Source organism: Tachyglossus aculeatus, chromosome X3 (assembly GCF_015852505.1).
Source record: "Tachyglossus aculeatus isolate mTacAcu1 chromosome X3, mTacAcu1.pri, whole genome shotgun sequence".
Lineage (NCBI taxonomy): Eukaryota > Metazoa > Chordata > Mammalia > Monotremata > Tachyglossidae > Tachyglossus > Tachyglossus aculeatus.
Genome location: NC_052099.1, coordinates 13,019,384 through 13,037,882, shown reverse-complemented (window position 1 = coordinate 13,037,882; position 18,499 = coordinate 13,019,384). Strand labels below are relative to the sequence as shown.

The following is an 18,499-nucleotide window of genomic DNA, read 5'->3' as shown; positions in this document are numbered from 1 at the left end:
ATTCCCATTTCCTGACTGCCTTTTGACGGCTTTTAAGATTCTGGCCCTCTGAAGGAGGGGCTCCGATGACATTACGGAGGTGTCGCTGAAATACGGAAAGTAGCCCGTGATTACAGGCTTCTAGACTGTGAGCCCGCTGTTGGGTAGGGGCCGTCTCTACGTGTTGCCGACTTGTACTTCCCAAGTGCTTAGTCCGGTGCTCTGCGCACAGTAGGCGCTCAATAAATACGATTGATTGTTTGATTACATTGGCTGTTAGTCGTCAAGAACCATAAGGCTTAATCCGAGCCCCCCCGTTGCCATGGTTAAGGCGCTTGGACAACTGCTCAGACCCGATCATCATCATCAATCGTATTTATTGAGCGCTTACTTTGTGCAGAGCACTGTACTAAGCAATTGGGCAACATATGACCGATAACGTCATACTTTATTATTACATCACTCTCCCTCCTAAGCGCCCCCCCCCCTCCCCGGCCCATTATGATCCCACCAGCTCGGAATTTCCAGTGCGGCTTGGGGGGTACAAGAGGGGGCTGGTGGCCGGGGTGGGAAGAGGGAAAACGATGAGGAGAAACGAAGAGCCCTAAATCAGTTTGGAAGGCCGGCCGCAAGTAGGATCCGGAACGGTCCGGTGATTTTATCCAACAGCCTGGTCTCGTTTTCCGCCCCGGCCGGCTCTGAGGCGGTTCCATCATGTACCAAAAGTGGGGAGGGAAGAGGGAAGACCCCCCGAGTGAGGATGGGCCCCCCCCCTAATGACCGCGTGCCTCAGACTTCGAGGCAGGAGCGAGGCTGCGGGCCTGGAGACCTGCTGTGCAGGTAGGCCCCCCGCCAGCAGGCGGCGCGCGCGAGGCGGGAGCGAAAGGGAGGCGGGGACTGGGCTCGCGCGCAGGCGCAGTGGGGACAGGGGCGGCCGACCGCCCTCTGAGGGGAGGGGCTCGAGCGCGGGGTTTGGGGCGAGGCCTAGGCTCGGGTGCCGAGCCTGTTGGCGGTAGTCGGCCGTCGTCGGGCTGTGGCGGCGACGGAGGGCGAAGAGGAAGGGGGAGCGAAAGGCCTCCTCCTCACAACGGCGTTTCGGTTCTCAGTCTTTCCCTCAGCGCCGTCCTCGCCGCGCTCCGGGCCGCGCTCCCCGCCCGATCGGCTCAGCAGGACCAGTTGGCGCGGCTCCCCTCACCGCAGAACGACCTCTCGGTGACCATGTTTCCCAACACCGGGTAAGGGGAACCGCACACTCCGACGCCATTTCCCCTCAGCTCCCTCCCTTCTCCCACGGTTGTCCGTTCTCGCCTCAGCCGCGGAAATGCCAAAGGATGTAGAAGTCCTGTCATTCGTTCATTCAGTCGGATTTATTGGGCGCTCAATAAATAAGATTGATGATGATGATGCAGAGCACTGTGCTGAGCGCTTGGGAAGTACAACTTGGCAACATCTAGACTTTTAGACTGTGAGCCCACTGTTGGGTAGGGACTGTCTCTATGTGTTGCCAATTTGTACTTCCCAAGCGCTTAGTACAGTGCTGTGCACATAGTAAGCGCTCAATAAATACGATTGATTGATTGATTGATTGATCTAGAGCCGGTCCCTACCCGACAGTGGGCTCCCAGTCTAGAAGGGGAGAACAAAACAAAGCATATTAACAAAATAAAGTAAATATGTACAAATCAAATAGAGTAATAAATCCGTCCAAACATATATACAGGTGCTGTGGGGAGGGGAAGGAGATAAGGGGGGGATTCATTCAATCGTATTTATTGAGCGCTTACTGTGTGCCACTCAACTGGAATTAAGAAATGTCTTCGACGGTCTGACGTATTCGTATTTATTACTCTATTGTATTTGCACATATTTATTTTAACACAATAAAATAAATAGAATAAATATGTATAGGTCAAATAGAGTAATAAATCCGTACAAACATATATATACAGGTGCTGTGGGGAGGGGAAGGAGATAAGGGGGGATTCATTCAATCGTATTTATTGAGCGCTTACCGTGTGCCACTCAACTGAAATTAAGAAATGTCTTCGACGGTCTGACGTATTCGTATTTATTACTCTGTTGTATTTGTACATGTTTATTTTAACACAATAAAATAAATAGAATAAATATGTACAAATAAAATAGAGTAATAAATCCGTGCAAACATATATACAGGTGCTGTGGGGGAGGGAAGGAGATAAGGGGGGGATTCATTCAATCGTATTTATTGAGCGCTTACTGTGTGCCACTCAACTGAAATTAAGAAATGTCTTCGACGGTCTGACGTATTCGTATTTATTACTCTATTGTATTTGTACATATTTATTTTAACACAATAGAATAAATATGTACAAATCAAATAGAGTAATAAATCCGTCCAAACATATCTACAGGTATACGGGTGCTGTGGGGAGGGGAAGGAGATAAGGGGGGGGATTCATTCAATCGTATTTATTGAGCGCTTACTGGGTGCCACTCAACTGAAATTAAGAAATGTCTTCGACGGTCTGACGTATTCGTATTTATTACTCTATTGTATTTGTACATATTTATTTTAACACAATAGAATAAATATGTACAAATCAAATGGAGTAATAAATCCGTCCAAACATATCTACAGGTATACGGGTGCTGTGGGGAGGGGAAGGAGATAAGGGGGGGGATTCATTCAATCGTATTTATTGAGCGCTTACTGGGTGCCACTCAACTGAAATTAAGAAATGTCTTCGACGGTCTGACGTATTCGTATTTATTACTCTATTGTATTTGTACATATTTATTTTAACACAATAGAATAAATATGTACAAATCAAATAGAGTAATAAATCCGTCCAAACATATCTACAGGTATACGGGTGCTGTGGGGAGGGGAAGGAGATAAGGGGGGGGGATTCATTCAATCGTATTTATTGAGCGCTTACTGGGTGCCACTCAACTGAAATTAGGAAATGTCTTCGACGGTCTGACGGATTCGTATTTATTACTCTGTTGTATTTGTACGTATTTATTTTCTTTTGTTAATATGTTTGGTTTTGTTCTCTGTCTCCCCCTTCTAGCCTGTGAGCCCACTGTTGGGGAGGGACCGTCTTTATATGTTGCCAACTTGTACTTCCCAAGCGCTTAGTACAGTGCTCTGCACACAGTAAGCGCTCAATAAATATGATTGAATGAATCCCCCCCTTATCAATCAATCAATCAATCGTATTTATTGAGCGCTTACTGTGTGCAGAGCACTGTACTAAGCGCTTGGGAAGTCCAAGTTGGCAACATATAGAGACAGTCTCTCCTTCCCCTTCCCACAGCACCTGTATATCTGTATATATGTTTGTACGGATTTATTACTCTATTTTATTTGTACATATTTATTCTATTTATTTTATTTTGTTAATATGCTTTGTTTTGTTCTCCGTCTCCCCCTTCTAGACTGTGAGCCCACTGTTGGGTAGGGACCGTCTCTATGTGTTGCCAAGTTGTACTTCCCAAGCGCTTGGTACAGTGCTCAGTAAGCGCTCAATAAATACGATTGAATGAATCCCCCCCTTACCTCCTCCTTCCCCTCCCCAGAGCACCTGTATATATGTATATATATTTGTACGTATTTATTACTCTGTTTGATTTGTACATATTTATTTTATTTTGTTAATATGTTTTGTTTTGTTCTCTGTCTCCCCCTTCTAGACTTTGAGCCCACTGTTGGGTTGGGACCGTCTCTATATGTTGCCAACTTGTACTTCCCAAGCACTTAGTACAGTGCTCTGCACACAATAAGTGCTCAATAAATACGATTGAATGAATGAATGAATGAATGTCCCTCAATCCTATTTAATAGGTTAAAAAGAAAAAAAAATGGGGAGGGGGGCGACCCTGACCCCAGCTCTGAAAGTCAGTTGACTTCCCCATCCTTCCGAGAGGCAATATTAGAAAAATAATATTGACTTTGGTGGAGGGGAAGAGTGTTTGGCAAGCCAGAAGTCTGTTGAGATTTTTAGGTGAAAGGTCACACAATTACTAAGACTTTTTCTTTTCCCTTTCAAGCCACCCTATTTCAGCGACTTGATTTTTGGATAATCAGGTGGTTAAAACATCATAACGGAGATTCGGAATAAGTCGAGCAATGTGGCTTATTTTTCCCCCCCATGAAATAGTCCCTCGTCGGGTCCATTTCTAGGAGTCGCAGGCAGTCGTCACTCGGGAGAGAGGTTAAGCACACACTGAAATCATCAGGAATTGATTTTTTTTTCTGTAGTTAATGTCTTTCTAACCCTCAGGGTTTATCCAGGTAAGAAGTTGGGCAAGAAAGCTGATTCGTGTGCACTCACAGTTCTCTGGAATGGCATATGATGCAGTGATTGTTAGCTAAAACGGGTTCATTGTGAACTCAACTCAGCAAAAGGTTAATTTGGAGAAAAGGTACAGTAGGGGGAAATAAAGGGCCAGCGGCCTTTTCAGAAAGTTTTAACATGACAGCTTTCAGATTGCATTTTGACATTGCCGATTCCTTAGTTTTTTTCATCCCATTTGAGAGGAACCAGTTTGACTAGTGCTAGCACAGAGCCAGGTACACTTGAGCCACGAGGACTCAGGGAAGCAGGAAGCAGTGACAAGACAGTTCATGTTAAAAGAACCCCCTCTCGAAATTCCCTGCAAAAAACTCCAATCTCTCTTTAGTTCCAATTTCATGGGGGCCAGTGTCCCCGTAAGTTTCTTGCTCTGGAGGCAAATCAGTAGTATTTACGAGCATATACTGTGCAGAGAATGCAACTTTGGGAGAGCACAGTAAAGTAAGAGTGATGCCTGCTCTCAGGGAGCTTACAGTCTAGCGGGGAGGTAGGCACTAAAATTACAGCTAGGAGAAAGAAGGTAAAGGAGGATGTGTATATTCATTCAATCGTATTTATTGAGCGCTTACTGTGTGCAGAGCACTGTACTAAGCGCTTGGGAAGTACAAGTCAGCAACATATAGAGATGGTCCCTACCCAACAATGGGCTCACAGTCTAGAATATGATGTCATTCCCAAGTAATAGGTACATTGGGAGGTTTTAAGTACATTAGTACATTGGCAGACATTATGGCTTAGTGGGAAAAGCACGGGTTTGGGAGTCGGAGATTATGGGTTCTAGTCCCGGCTCCGCCGCTTGTCAACTGTGTGACTTTGGGCAAGTTATTTCTCTGTGCTTGTTACCTCATCTGTAAAATGGGGATTTTGACTGTGAGCACCACGAGGGACAACCTGATCACCTTGTATCCACCCCAGCGCTTAGAACAGTGCTTTGCACATAGTAAGTGCTTAACAAATGCCATCATTATTATTATTAGCTTGACGGTTTTTTTCCCCCCATGGCTTTTGGGGGCTGTAAGCTTGTGGAAAGGGAACGTATCTACCAAGTATGCTATACTCTCCCAAGCGCTTAGTTCAGTGCTCTGCACACAGTAAGCACTCATTAAAAACCATTGATTGGTTGACTCCCAATGGTTTTGACTTTCACATCTTGGATTTCCACAGAACCTGAGAGCTTCCATCCAGGCTGTCAACAACCCCTCAGATGGGTCTTTCTGACCTGTTAGCTCTTTGTATCTTGGAGCTTTGTTCTGGTTTCTCCACCCTAAAAGCCCTTGTCCCCCTTTGGCCTCTGTGATCAAATGAAATAATGGCCCCCGGGGTCCTCTCCCAACCTCCCCCCCAACACACACACACATTTTAAGTACCCCCATTGTGTTGTCACAGAGCCCTACATAAAGAAAAACGTGTACTTAACCGAGTCCGACACTGCATGCGTGTACGCGTCCATTTCTTCTGACGCTGCAGCTCCACGTGTGCTTGGAAAAGAATTCCCCAATTCTGTCATTGGACTTTCCTGTTTTATTATTGCCATGGTTTTATTGTACTTCCATTACCTGCTCTTGGCACAGTCTGGCTCTGAATCTTCACTAGCAGAAAACCATGAACTGTATTGACCTGCTCTAAACCTAAAACCAAGTGGTGAATATGGCGGAATTAACTCTGTCAACCAGTCTGGAGGGCCTGATAGCTTGGTTCAAATCAGATTTATGTTTTAAGGCTGTTGAAGTAGGTGAAGTACATTGAGTAGCTCCATTTTTACCTCTTAATGAATCTCCAGAAACCACTGGGGTGTCTGGAGAGGCAGGGCAACACCGATCCACACCAAGGGTAAACCTAGTTCTGTAATTCTGGGGTGGATTGATTGCAGAACCCCCATAAACCCCATGTCAGGTGCCATTCACGTATTTGCAGACTTTCCACCGACAGTGTGCTGGGCTGTATCCAGGAGGCTGTTGTTGAAAAACATTCCCTAACTCCGATGTCAGGTTCTAGCTAAAAAGTGTAGTGAAACAGACATTTTGACAGGACTCGGTTTACCCAAAACACAAATGCCCTAGCAATCGTACAAAGAAATACGTGACGTCAGAAACATGAAATGCCACTCTTCTTAAATTAATCTAATCTAAACATTAGTTTTGAAATTTAAATGAAGGAGAACATCATAGGACCTGTCCGACACTCGTATGTCTAGAGCAAATCTCCCAAATTCACTTTGAAGCTAGCCGAACCTCAATAATTTTGGGATTATCCCCAAGAATCCCACAGGTTCAGGGACAGCGATTAGATGACCCAACAGTTAGACCATAAGTACAAGGTTGGGATTCCCATAGCCAAGTCATGCTGCTCCCTGGATGTCTATTTTTCTAAAATTTCCTAGCTTCCCTGGATGGTTTAGGTACCTGGAGGCAGAGAGTTGAGCCAGATGCCTCCCAATTCTAGAAGCTTGTGACTTAATTTGAGGACTTGACATAATGACTCAACGAAATATTAGAGTTTAAAGTAGCCAAGTATTGTGCATCCTGTGGTATTTAATTCATCTAAATTAATAATAATACCAGTAATAAGACTGTGAGCCCAATGTTGGGTAGGGACTGTCTCTATATGTTGCCAATTTGTACTTCCCAAGCGCTTAGTACAGTGCTCTGCACACAGTAAGCGCTCAATAAATACGATTGATGATGATGATAAAAACATTCGTGGTATTTAAGTGCCTACTACTAGCCAACTGCTGTACTAACTTCTGGGGTAGATACAACGGAAGCAGATAGAATTCAGTCCCCACCCCAAATGGGACTCACAGCTAAATTTCGAGTTTTGAGGTTTGATAAATGAAAGAAACAAAAAAATAATTTAAAGCCAACATCCACTACCTAGCTCCTTTTTTCCCTGACTGTGGGACAGTGGAATCGAGAAGGATTTGTTGAGAGAGTAGGGAAAACTGGAAAGAGCACAGGCTTGGGAGTCAGAGGGCCTGAGTTCTAATTCCGGCTCCACCACTTGCCTGCTGTGTGACCTTGGGCAAGTCACTGAACTACTTTGTGCATCAGTTTCCTCATCTGTAGAATGGGGATGAAATACCTGTTAATTCATTAATGTTGGTATTTGTTAAGCGCTTGCTATGTGCCAAGCACTGTTCTAAGCGCTGGGGTAGGTACAGGGTAATCACGTTGTCCCACATGGGGCTCACAGTCTTCATCCCCATTTTACAGATGAGGTAACTGAGGCCTAGAGAAGTTAAGTGACTTGCCCAAGGTCACACAGCTGACAAGCAGCGGAGCCGGGATTAGAACCCCTGACCTCTGACTCCCAAGCCCGTGCTCTTTCCATTAAGCCACGCTGCTTCTAAGTACAATACAACAATAAACATAGTAAGCACTTAGCAAATACCATAGTAATTGCTAATTATTATTAAATGTCACTTACAGAAGTTTGCTCCCGACAGTCATGTTCAGCTGTAAGAATGGTAGCTAAAGGGAGTCAGGGAAAATTGTACAGAGTGGTAGTGGTATATGCCCTCTGTGAACTGCTGGGGGTAGCCCAGGGAGGCACTTTTATTATTATTATTATTATTGTTATTATTATTATTATTATTAATTTTGGCATTTGTTAAGCGCTATGTGCCAAGCACTGTTTTAGGTGTTGGGGTAGATACAAGGTAATCAGGTTGGACACAGTCCATGTCCCTCATGGGGCTCACAGTCTTGATCCCCATTTTACAGATGAGGCAGCTGAGGCCCAGAGAAGTTAAGTGACTTGCTCAAAGTCACACAGCAGACTTGTGGCAGAGCCGGGGTTAGAAGCCACGACCTCCCGACTCCCAGGCACTTTCCACCAAGCCAATGCTGCTTCTCCTTTTGCCACTGAACTCTTTTTTCCTTATTCCAGAGAGTCAGGAAACGTGGGCAGTGAGGTCAGAATGATTTTGCTAGGTTCTGGGAAGGTGTCCTAGCCCTTAGTGCATCTTCTGCTGCTAAGCACACCCTATATAAAATAATCAGGGGCATTGTTAATTCTTCCATTGCACCTATAAAGTATGGAAAGCTTATTTTTTCCCCCTCAATGAAGCAACAACAGTCAGAAGCATTTTAAGTGTACATTTCCCTATTATTTGCCTGGAAAATGGGTACCATAACTGATGAATATTGTCTGCTCAATGAAAAAGCTGTATGATTGGTATTATGGTAGTGTTTGTTCTATTTTAGGAAACTAGCAGGATGTACTCTCTTCATCACTGGCGCAAGCCGAGGCATTGGCAAGGCAATTGCCCTGAAAGCCGCCAGGGATGGAGCAAATGTTGTGATTGCCGCAAAGACCACCCAGCCTCATCCAAAGCTCCCTGGGACGATCTATAGTGCTGCTGAAGAAAGTAAGTTGGATTCCTTTCCAGATGTCTTATCTGACGTGTCTAGAGTCTACTTGGGAGTTATCTTAAAGCCCTCCTGTGCTTTTGAAAATTGTTTTAAGGATAAAAATCTTTTTAAAGAGGTAGACGTTTGTATTCTGCTGCACTTTTCAATTCTGTGAAGGTGCTGGGAACCAAGAGAATCACGTATCATCCTGCCAAGTCCTCTAAACTGATCTCTTGCTCTGGGTCTTGGAGGGGGGAAATCTGCCTCACTAACACAATCAGTTAATCAATGCGTAGCATTTATTGAATAGCTTTTGAGTGCAGAGCATTGTACTAAGCACTTGGGAGAGTACAGTAAAGGAGTTTACAATCTAGAGGGGAAGCAGACCCTTAAATTGCACAGGATGAAATAGTAGAGTATGTAAGATATGTACTGAAGTGCTACGGTTCTGCTGAGGACTTGCCACAGTGCTTGGGGGCCAGGAATGACTTATGTGGCGTTTATGGAATATAAAATAGGGAGATGAGAGATTATTCTGGGAAGGCATCCTGGAAGAGATGCGGTCTCAGAAGGGCCTTGAAGGTAAGAGAGAGCGCTGGTCTGTCGGATATGAAAGGTTGAGGGAATTCCAGGCGGGGTTGAGGGTGAGCAAGAGATCGACCGAGGGAGAAATGAAATTGAGGTACAGTGAATGGGCCAGTTTGAGAGGAAAGAAGAGTGTGAGCTGGAGTGTGGTGGGGGAAGAGGGGATGAGTAGGAAGGAGAGAGACGATTGGGTGTTTTAAAGCCAGTGATCAGGAATTTCTCCTTGATGCATAGAGGAATGGGCAACCATCGGAGGCTTTTGAGAGTACAATTCTGTACAAGGTTTCAAAAGTCATTTAAGAATGTGTATTTTGTATTGGTAAGAAACATTTTAGATCATGGTGTTTACATCAAAATGAGAAGGAATGATATTTGAATGCTTTTCTTTTTTATCCTTTGTAGTTGAAGCTGTTGGTGGAAGAGCCTTGCCTTGTGTAGTTGATGTGAGGGATGAAAAACAAATCAGCGATGCAGTGGAACAAGCAGTCCAGAGATTTGGAGGTAATTTCCTAATTGTCTATTTGTTGTCGATCAAAGGGCAGTGGAAGTTGAGGCTGAGTTTTGATATTTTTGAAACAGGAAAAACTCAGGTAATGTAGGTTTTTGAGTTTTTACTTCTCAACATTTCATTTGATTTATTTTGAAACTAGGTATTGACGTCTTGGTTAACAATGCCAGCGCTATCAGTTTAACCAACACGTTGGAAACACCTACAAAGAGAGTGGATCTGATGCTGAGTGTTAACACCAGGGGAACCTATCTTACGTAAGTAGCATAGGGGAGAAAAATACAGTAGCATTTTCTGAGAGGGTTGTTTTTTCCGGTTATATAGGCGTAAACTCGATTAACAATATTTTCCCAATTTTTTTTGGATCGCCTACTCTTTTGATTGGAAGGATTAAAGTAGCACAGTCCATCGGGAGGGATTTCAAATAGATGATTGCAGCAAAAACTCCTTCTATGAACTGTTAAAGGGTTTTGGTCTGTCCCCCTAACTACCATGTTTACTCACACAATTGCCCCACCATGATTTTTGAGAAGAAAACATTAAAGGTTATTTTTTATACCACAGTTTTTGGCAATGATAGCCTCAGAGGCCTGGTGAGGGGAGAGGAGGAGCAAAAAGGGGTGTGGACTTTATTCATTAAGACTGCTGGGGAGGAGGGAAGGAGGTTAATTCATTGAGTACCTGTTTCATCGATGGTATTTATTGAACGCTTACAGTGTGCAGAGCATTTTATGCAGCATTTGGAGGAGCCAGTCGAAGAGATGCAGTCTCAAATGTCCTCTTAGTGCTAGACTTAAATCTCATATGACCCACATAATAGCCCTGTTTAAATGTTACAAAAATTATGCTAAAAGTGAGGGCATTAACATGAGTAAATACTTGATATTCACCCCACCCTCAGCCCCACAGCCCTTAAGTACATTTCTGTAATTTACTGATCAATATCAAGGTCTCGACTCCCGCATCTTGACTGTTAGCTCCTTTTGGGCAGGGAACACGTCTTCCAACTCTGTTATATTTTACTCTCCCCAGTGTTTAGTACGGTGATCTACACACAGGACAAGCTCAGTGTATACCATTGATTGATTAATTGATTCATACGATAAACTCTCAGTGATCCAAAGTGAATTATTCAGTTGGTGGGTTGTCTGCAGGAAACTTTTAAGCTCTTACCGGTTAGCATCCTGCCTTCTAACCACCTATATTGCGGCAGAGCCCACAATGGTGGCTGACTGTTAGCTCCTTTTGGGCAGGGAACACGTCTTCCAACGCTGTTGTATTTTACTCTCCCCAGTGTTTAGTACAGTGTTCTACACACAGGACAAGCTCAGTGTATACCATTGATTGATTAATTGATTCATCCGATAGTGAGTAAACTCTCAGTGATCCAAAGTGAATTATTCACTTGGTGGGTTGTCTGCAGGAAACTTTTAAGCTCTTACCCGTTAGCACCCTGCCTTCTAACCACCTATATTGCGGCAGAGCCCACAATGGTGGCTCTTCTAGGCTCCATTGTCTTAGGGGAGGTGCCATTCTTAGGGTCCAGCCAGGTTCTGAACTGCCTTTCCCGTTTTCTTCATCTGTTGCTCCATTTTTCCACCCCACTACTCCCCTTCATTAGAATTGCAGGTTAATTGTGTGTCATCCTCCACATAAGGTGACGTAGCTAATGCGGTGTTCATGTGTAAAAGCAGTGGTAATTCACTGATAGGAGAGCCCTGGCATGAGCTGAAATCTTGTGGTCAAGCCCAGTCTAGTCAGTCAGTCAGTGGTATTTATTGAGCACTTCCTATGTGCTGAGCACTGTACCCCAAGCTCTTGGGAGAGTGCAGTGCCACAGAATTAGCAGACACGCTCCCTGCCCAAGAGAAACCCAGTGGAGCTGGAAATCTGACCTGGCCCGGCCCCCACCCCTGCGGGACATGGAAGGAAACACCACCTCCCTGCTCCTCCCAAGCCAGGTGGCTGCAGTGGGGTGCTCCTGAGCTCTCTGTCACCAACCCCACGACCTCAGCCCGGCCCCACGGCTGTTGAGGAGCCCAGGACCGGGGAGGGAGCCACCATCTTGGCCACTGTAGGGGCCTAGGACTAGGGAGGGGGGCCACCATCTTGGCCATTTTAGGGCTCCAAATAAATGCCATTGAATGATTGAGACAGAGTTCACACTTGTAATACTCAGAGCCCAGGCCAGTGCTCTGCACAAAGTAAGCGCTCAATAAATACGATTGATTAGTACAGTGCTGTGCACACAGTAAGGGCTCAGTAAATACGACTGAATGAACAACTGAATGAATGAACGGGTGAACTAGTTTCTCTTGTACTTTCCCAAACCCTTAAAACAGTGCCCTGCACTTAGCACTCAGTAAATACCATTGATTGACTTGTTTTTGTCTTCATGGACTCTTTGGTATTTTGTTTCACTTTCCTTATGTATCTGTTGCCAGTCCCCATTCCCCCTTTTTATTTTTAGATTGTGAGCCCCCTGAGGGACAGGAACCATGTCTAATTCCCCCCGTGTATTCTTTCCCAGTGCTTAGCACCATGCTCTGCACACAGTAAGTGCTTAATATTACTACTACCGGGTTAAGCGCTTAAGACAGTGCTTTGCACACAGTAAGTGCCCAATAAATTTGATTGAATGAATGAACACTACTACAACAGTGGGGATGTGCTGGCCAGCGTAAACCTATCCTAAGCTGTTCTTTGTGGTATGTCAGCTTGTCACTCTTTGGAAATTGAGTCCTTTATCTCTGGTTTCACTCCTGTGTCGACTTGGGCTACGGTCATGAGGGCTTTTGGGGGTGACCAGAGATTTCTCTTGTCTAGAATATGAGTTGGGGTGGAAGAAGGTGTATTCCTTGTTGCATCCCCATGCCAAAGGGAGAAGTGAGGTCTCTGTCTGTATTGGATCTAAACATTCATCAATCCTTTCACAGATTTAGATTATTCCCTGACTTGAATGTAAATATATCTGTTTTTAAGCCTTTTACTGCTGTTTCTCCTGACATTTTTCCTTTAAGTCTGAGCCTTTTTTTTACCTATCCTGATTATCTGCCTTTTTTTATAACTTAAAAGCATTTGCTCAGAAATCTGGTACTTAATGTTATCATATCAAAGACAGGACATGGAGATAGAGCAATGCACCTGGACAAGTAGTGGGAGGAAGTGGATTGTTTTGTAAATCAAAGGGAAGACTCTCTTTGTATTGTGAATGAAATGCAGTCTTTTCTTTGTGAGTATGAAAACATGATCTTACTGCTTGGGTTAGATTTTTTTTCAACCCATGCTTTGAGGTTCACTGTGTTTGGTTTATTGAAAAATGGCAATAATGATAGTGTCCTCTTCCCAGTGAAACTGAAGCGTGCTTGAAAATATTGAACCATGTACACACAGAAGCCTCTGATTTCATTGATTGGGTTGGGGTTTTGACAGTTATGAAAAAATGATGGCCAATTGTTGATACAAGATTTTTTTTTTCTCGTTCGGGGGGAAAAGAAAGGAACAGAAGCTTCATACAAAAGGAAAAACCTAGATCAAAGGCAGGAGTAATTGATTGTAAAATAAAAACGGGAACCTGTGTGCAAGAGAGGAATATTATAGCTTAATTATCAAATCCTAGCGATGTGCAGTGTAACCCTTTCAAGGCAGTTGTCCAAACACTATTTTTCGTGGCAGTTGTTGTTATTTGTTAGCCGAGTCCCATTTAAATGTCCTCTTGAGTGTGGGACAGTTCTTGGTTTATCTCTGGAAGTCCTGCTTTCCTGACTCTAATTTCTCTGAGCTTTGAAAAGAGAAGCTTGGGTAAAAAGCTAATGGCAGCGTATTTCAATAAACTGTTCCATGTGGAAAACTTATCCCTGTCAGGGGTGCCAGCTTTCCAATTTGAGTATGAGGGTGAGCTTAGGGCAGAACTTTGAGGGAGCATGAATGATTTCCTGGGTAGAAATCTGTCCACCGCCCTTCGGTGAGTGTCGAAAGGCCCCTGATTAGTCTTGAGACTTGGAGGGAGAGAGAAAAATCCCATATCCAGAGACCTGGGGTGGGGGAGAAGGCAAAGGGGTTCAGCTGGAGTCTAGGGGAAATGGGGGATATCATTGTCAATATTTATTGAACAGCTGTGTGCAGAGCACTGCACTAGATACTTGTGAACGTACCCTAGAAGTAAAAGGCACAGTCCCTCCCCTTTAGAAGTGTAACGATCCATACGTAAGACCTAAGGTGGCCGATGGGATGGCATGATGTGCGTATGAGGACATCATGTTAAATCATGTTAATTAAAGAAGGATGAAAGGAGGAGGACAGCTGAAGGGAGAAGGGAGATGGAAGTAGAGGATTATGGGAAGAGGTCACAATGAAAAGCAGCGTGGCTTAATGGAAAGAGTGGAGGATCTGGGTTCTAATCCCAGCTCTGCCATGTGTCCGCTGTATGACCTTGGGCAGGTCATTTAACTTCTCTGTGCCTCAGTTCCCTCTTCTGCAAAATGGGGATTCAATACCCAGTCCCCCTCCTGCTTAGTCTGTGGGACTCGATGATCTTGTTTCTACCCCAGAGCTGAGTGCGGTGCTTCGACACAAAGCATTTTAATAACCACAGTGATCAACCTCCGCTGCCACGTTCTCTCCACTCTCTTCTGTTGCTGCCACAGACGCCAACTCGCCCCTGGAGACTGTCTGGCGGAATCAGGGAAGGCGGCTCTGTCCCTTGTGCCCGTCGGACCCTAGGGATGAAAGGAACCTCTGGCCTGGCTCCAGAGCCCAGTGGCAATGAGAGAAACCTCAGAGGTTCCAGGGTCAGGCCAGGAGCCGTGGCTTCCCGTGGGTGACAAAAAAGGAAGCTGTCAGCCTCCGACCTGCTGCCTGCCCAAAAAGCTGTGGGGCGTTCGTGGCTTTGCTTCCTTGGTGCCAATAGTGTGGGGACAGTGGCCCTCCGTGCCCCTAGCTTCTGCAGTACTTGAAATCAACTGCTTCGTCTGGGCCTGTAAATCACCAGTCAGGATTTCATAAAAGTTGGCTAGATGGTCCCTAGGCCTAATCAGGTTTTGTGTTCTTGAATGAACTTAGTCAGGACAAAATTTAGTGTATTACGTATCGCCGTTTAGATCAAAATCCCCAAGCATTTTATCAACATTACCTAACGAGACGGGTGAGTCGAAGTCATTTAATCAATGCATGAAATTCACTGTGTCAGTGCCCTAGGTTGCAAAAAGCTTAAGCGATGGTAATGAAGACAGTAGCGCGGCAGGGATCATGTATACTAATTCTGTTGTACTCTCCCAGTTGCTAAGTACAGTGCTGTGTACACAGTAGGCACTCGTTAAATACTACTGGTTGATTGTTAATGATGGCATTTAACAATAATAGTAATGATCATCATCATCAATCGCATTTATTGAGCGCTTACTATGTGCAGAGCACTGTACTAAGCGCTTGGGAAGTACAAATTGGCAACATATAGAGACAGTCCCTACCCAACAGTGGGCTCACAGTCTAAAAGACTGTGACAGCTAATGATGGTGTTTAAGCGCTTACTATGTCCCAAGAGCTGTGCCAAACTCTCGGTTAGAATCAGATTGGACCCAATACCGGTCTCCCAGGCTAGAAACAGGTTTTTTATCTCTAATTTACAGATGAGGAAACCAAGGCACACTGACTTGCCCATGGTCACACAGCAGGAATGTAGCAGAATCAGGACTAGAACCAGGTCTCCTAACTCTGGGGCCCCATCCCCTATTCTCTAGGCCCTGGTGACTCCTCAGTTAATGACTGAGATGAAAACCTTAGAGCGATTCTAGTGAATAAATGTCAGCAGTCAATAGGCAGTGGTGCCACAGCGTAAACACCAAGGCTAAACATCTAGTTGTATTTAAAGAGTAGCCTCTGGCCACTGTCACCATCCAACGGCTCTTCAGAGCCTTTCAGCTTCTAGGAGCAGCAGCATTGTGGAGCCGTGGAATAAGGGCACACTTGCTTGCATATAAGGAAAGTGAAGCATTGTGTCATTAGTCCCCCTCAGGAGAGAGGCAAATGAGAAAAATCGAAAGGGGGAAATGGACAGGTCACAATATCACAGTACTTAATCATTAGGATAGCTAAAAGAAAAGCCCAAATCAGTGAAATCGTCAATGATATGCCTTGTCCGCTAGACTGATATTTCCAAGTGGAGCTTGGATACTGAATTTGGAGGCTGGAGGATGTCAGTCAGTCAGTCATACTTATTGAGCGCTTACTGTGTGCAGGGCACTGTACTATGCTTGGGAGAGTACAGTGCAACAATAAACAGAAACATTCCCTGCCCACAATGAGCTTAGAGTCTAGAGGGTGGGTTGTCACTGGTTAGCTGAGGTGTTCTCTGTATTTCTTGGAATGAGATGCTGAAGGCAGGATTGGGGTTACTGAGGTAGAGTTTGAAGTTCTACAAATTAGGGACAATTGGACACTTGAAATTTGTATATGAAAAATTCTATTTGTGTCTTTCTCTCTTCTCATTCCACCTTTAGCACTCCCCCCTCCGCCTCTCACTCGGCTGTTCTGAGTGATATCATCAATCTTAATTTGGATGGGCACTCCAAAGTCTGAAAGGGCAGTTTTAATTAAAAATTGCTTTTACTGAATAGATTCCCATAGTAACAGGTGCTTTATGCCTTGATGCCTTCTAGATAATGATGATTGACTATACCTGTAAGTACAGTGTTTGTCCTTTGCACTCATTTCTTCTAATGAATATACTGCGTGTGAATCCAAGAAAATACTGGTAATGAAAGAATTTGGACGTTGCCGAATGCATCCTGGGTAGCTGACAACTACAAGAATTGTCTCCTCTCATCTAAAGTATAACCAAAATGTAATTTTGGCCAAAATGACATCTATGCTAAGGAAGATGTTAACTTGTTTAATTTTTGATTTCACTTTCAGCTCTAAAGCGTGCATCCCTTACTTGAAAAAGAGCAGAATTGCCCATATCCTTAATCTGAGCCCACCGCTAAACCTGAATCCAGCCTGGTTCAAACAACACTGTGGTAGGTGTTTGGTTAGCAGGGGAAGTGAATATGTGATTTCTTTTGTTCTGTTGAAAAAACTATGAGGAAATTGAATGCCCTTTCAAGCTGTTATGTGGACAACACTCAAAATTAAGTGCTGCAAAAGAGATAACAGAGAAGTAGCCAAAACAAAATTCTTAGTATTCCTCCAGACCTTGCCTTTTTTTTGTTCTTATATATCAGATTCAGATTAGGAATCAATGTAATCTTTGAGACCTTTCTGGAGTGAGAACCCGGGTGCAAGTTGTAATCGCCAAATAGTGAATCTCAGAGCATTTCTAGATGATATAGAGAAACCGTAGTTCCTGAAATGGCAGCAATACGGTCCATTTTAAGAGGTCAGCTTTAAGAGGATCTCTGCCATGGTACTCCGGTGTGAGAGCCAAAGAGAGAGTTGGGTCGGCTCTACACTCTCACCTCCTTATGCGGTAGGTTGACTTGGGAGTAGATTGACTCCCTTTTTGCGTGACAGAGTATTTGGGCGAACACATTTCTGACATCAATTTATACATTCTCAAGTGCTTTGTAAGAGCCAAGTTAAGTGGGACTATTTAATTCTCAGCAGTTAAGGGACTTAACCCTGTTCTCTTGCAGAAGGCAAGGAGGCCAGAGTTAGAAACGGTGGCTAGGGCAGTACCCCAGAAGAATTATTTTCACCCCCTAATGAGATTGATTCCCTTTCTCTTTTATCCCAGATTTTCAGTTTGTGATTCGACTCCTGTTTCTCCAATTCTTTAATTCCCAGGTTATCTCCTTTAGTATTCAAGCAGAAGGTTTAGCCATACAGACATGCTGTTTCTAGTTGGAAAAAGAAGGATTTCTGCCTACATGCATGTTCACTTGCATTGCTCTTCTGTTGTGCTTCTTTATATCCTTAAATTCCCCCTTTCCTGGCCCTCTTGTAATACTCCCTTGCTTCCGTTCTTTGACCCCATGCCGATTAGAAGGCAGTGGTTTGTTGCGCTCTTGCATAAACCCAGATAGAGTATTTGCATGTGAGGGGTGGTACTATTACCCATTAGGAAATAATAATTAATAATAATAATAATTGTGGTATTTGTTAAGCAATTACTATGTGCCAGGCACTTTTCTAAGTGCTGGGGTAGATACAAGCTAATCTGATTGGACACATTTCACGTCCCACATGGGGCTCACAGTCTCAATCACCATTTTACAGGTGAGGGAACTGAAGCACAGAGACTTGCCCAAGGTCACACAGCAGACAAGCGTCAGAAAGTGCATCTGGGATATGGGGGTTGAACAGAAATTGGGAAAATTAGTATGGGATACGTAGTGGGGTCCTTTCTCATACATATAAGGCTGATTTCAGCTCAATTCACTAAACTTTGATATGGGACATTTCTGTTCCAGAGATGTAGCCACCATGGCATTAGAAGGTGAAGCTAATTTTATAAATGCAACTAAAGAGTTATCCGTACCTAGCCTGTTGGGTTCAGTGTGAAAATTTTAAATAGTTCAATTTGCAGCTGATTTCAGCTTGATTCACTGAAAATTGATAGGGGACATTCCTGTTCCGGAGATGTAGCTGGCCTGGATTGGGTTTATTTTGAACATTTTAAATAATTAAATCTACTTTCACATTTCACAGACTGTCTAGGTAAGACAACTTTATTAGTAAACCCTTTGGAAAAAATGATTTCTTTAAAATGCATTCATGGTGTTTATTAGTATAGGTTT

General features: G+C 44.1%; 1 protein-coding gene across 1 annotated transcript in view; it reads left to right on the top strand.

The window, feature by feature from the left end:
- Positions 1-558: 558 nt before the first annotated feature.
- HSDL2 (hydroxysteroid dehydrogenase like 2) overlaps positions 559-18,499 on the top strand; it is a 39,513-nt gene continuing 21,572 nt past the window's right edge. The window contains exons 1-6 of the mRNA XM_038770214.1: positions 559-819; positions 1,086-1,214; positions 8,525-8,688; positions 9,659-9,757; positions 9,907-10,021; positions 16,677-16,780. Coding sequence (XP_038626142.1) covers positions 740-819; positions 1,086-1,214; positions 8,525-8,688; positions 9,659-9,757; positions 9,907-10,021; positions 16,677-16,780 — 691 coding nt within the window. The 5' untranslated portion in view covers positions 559-739. The remainder of the gene's footprint in view (positions 820-1,085; positions 1,215-8,524; positions 8,689-9,658; positions 9,758-9,906; positions 10,022-16,676; positions 16,781-18,499) is intronic.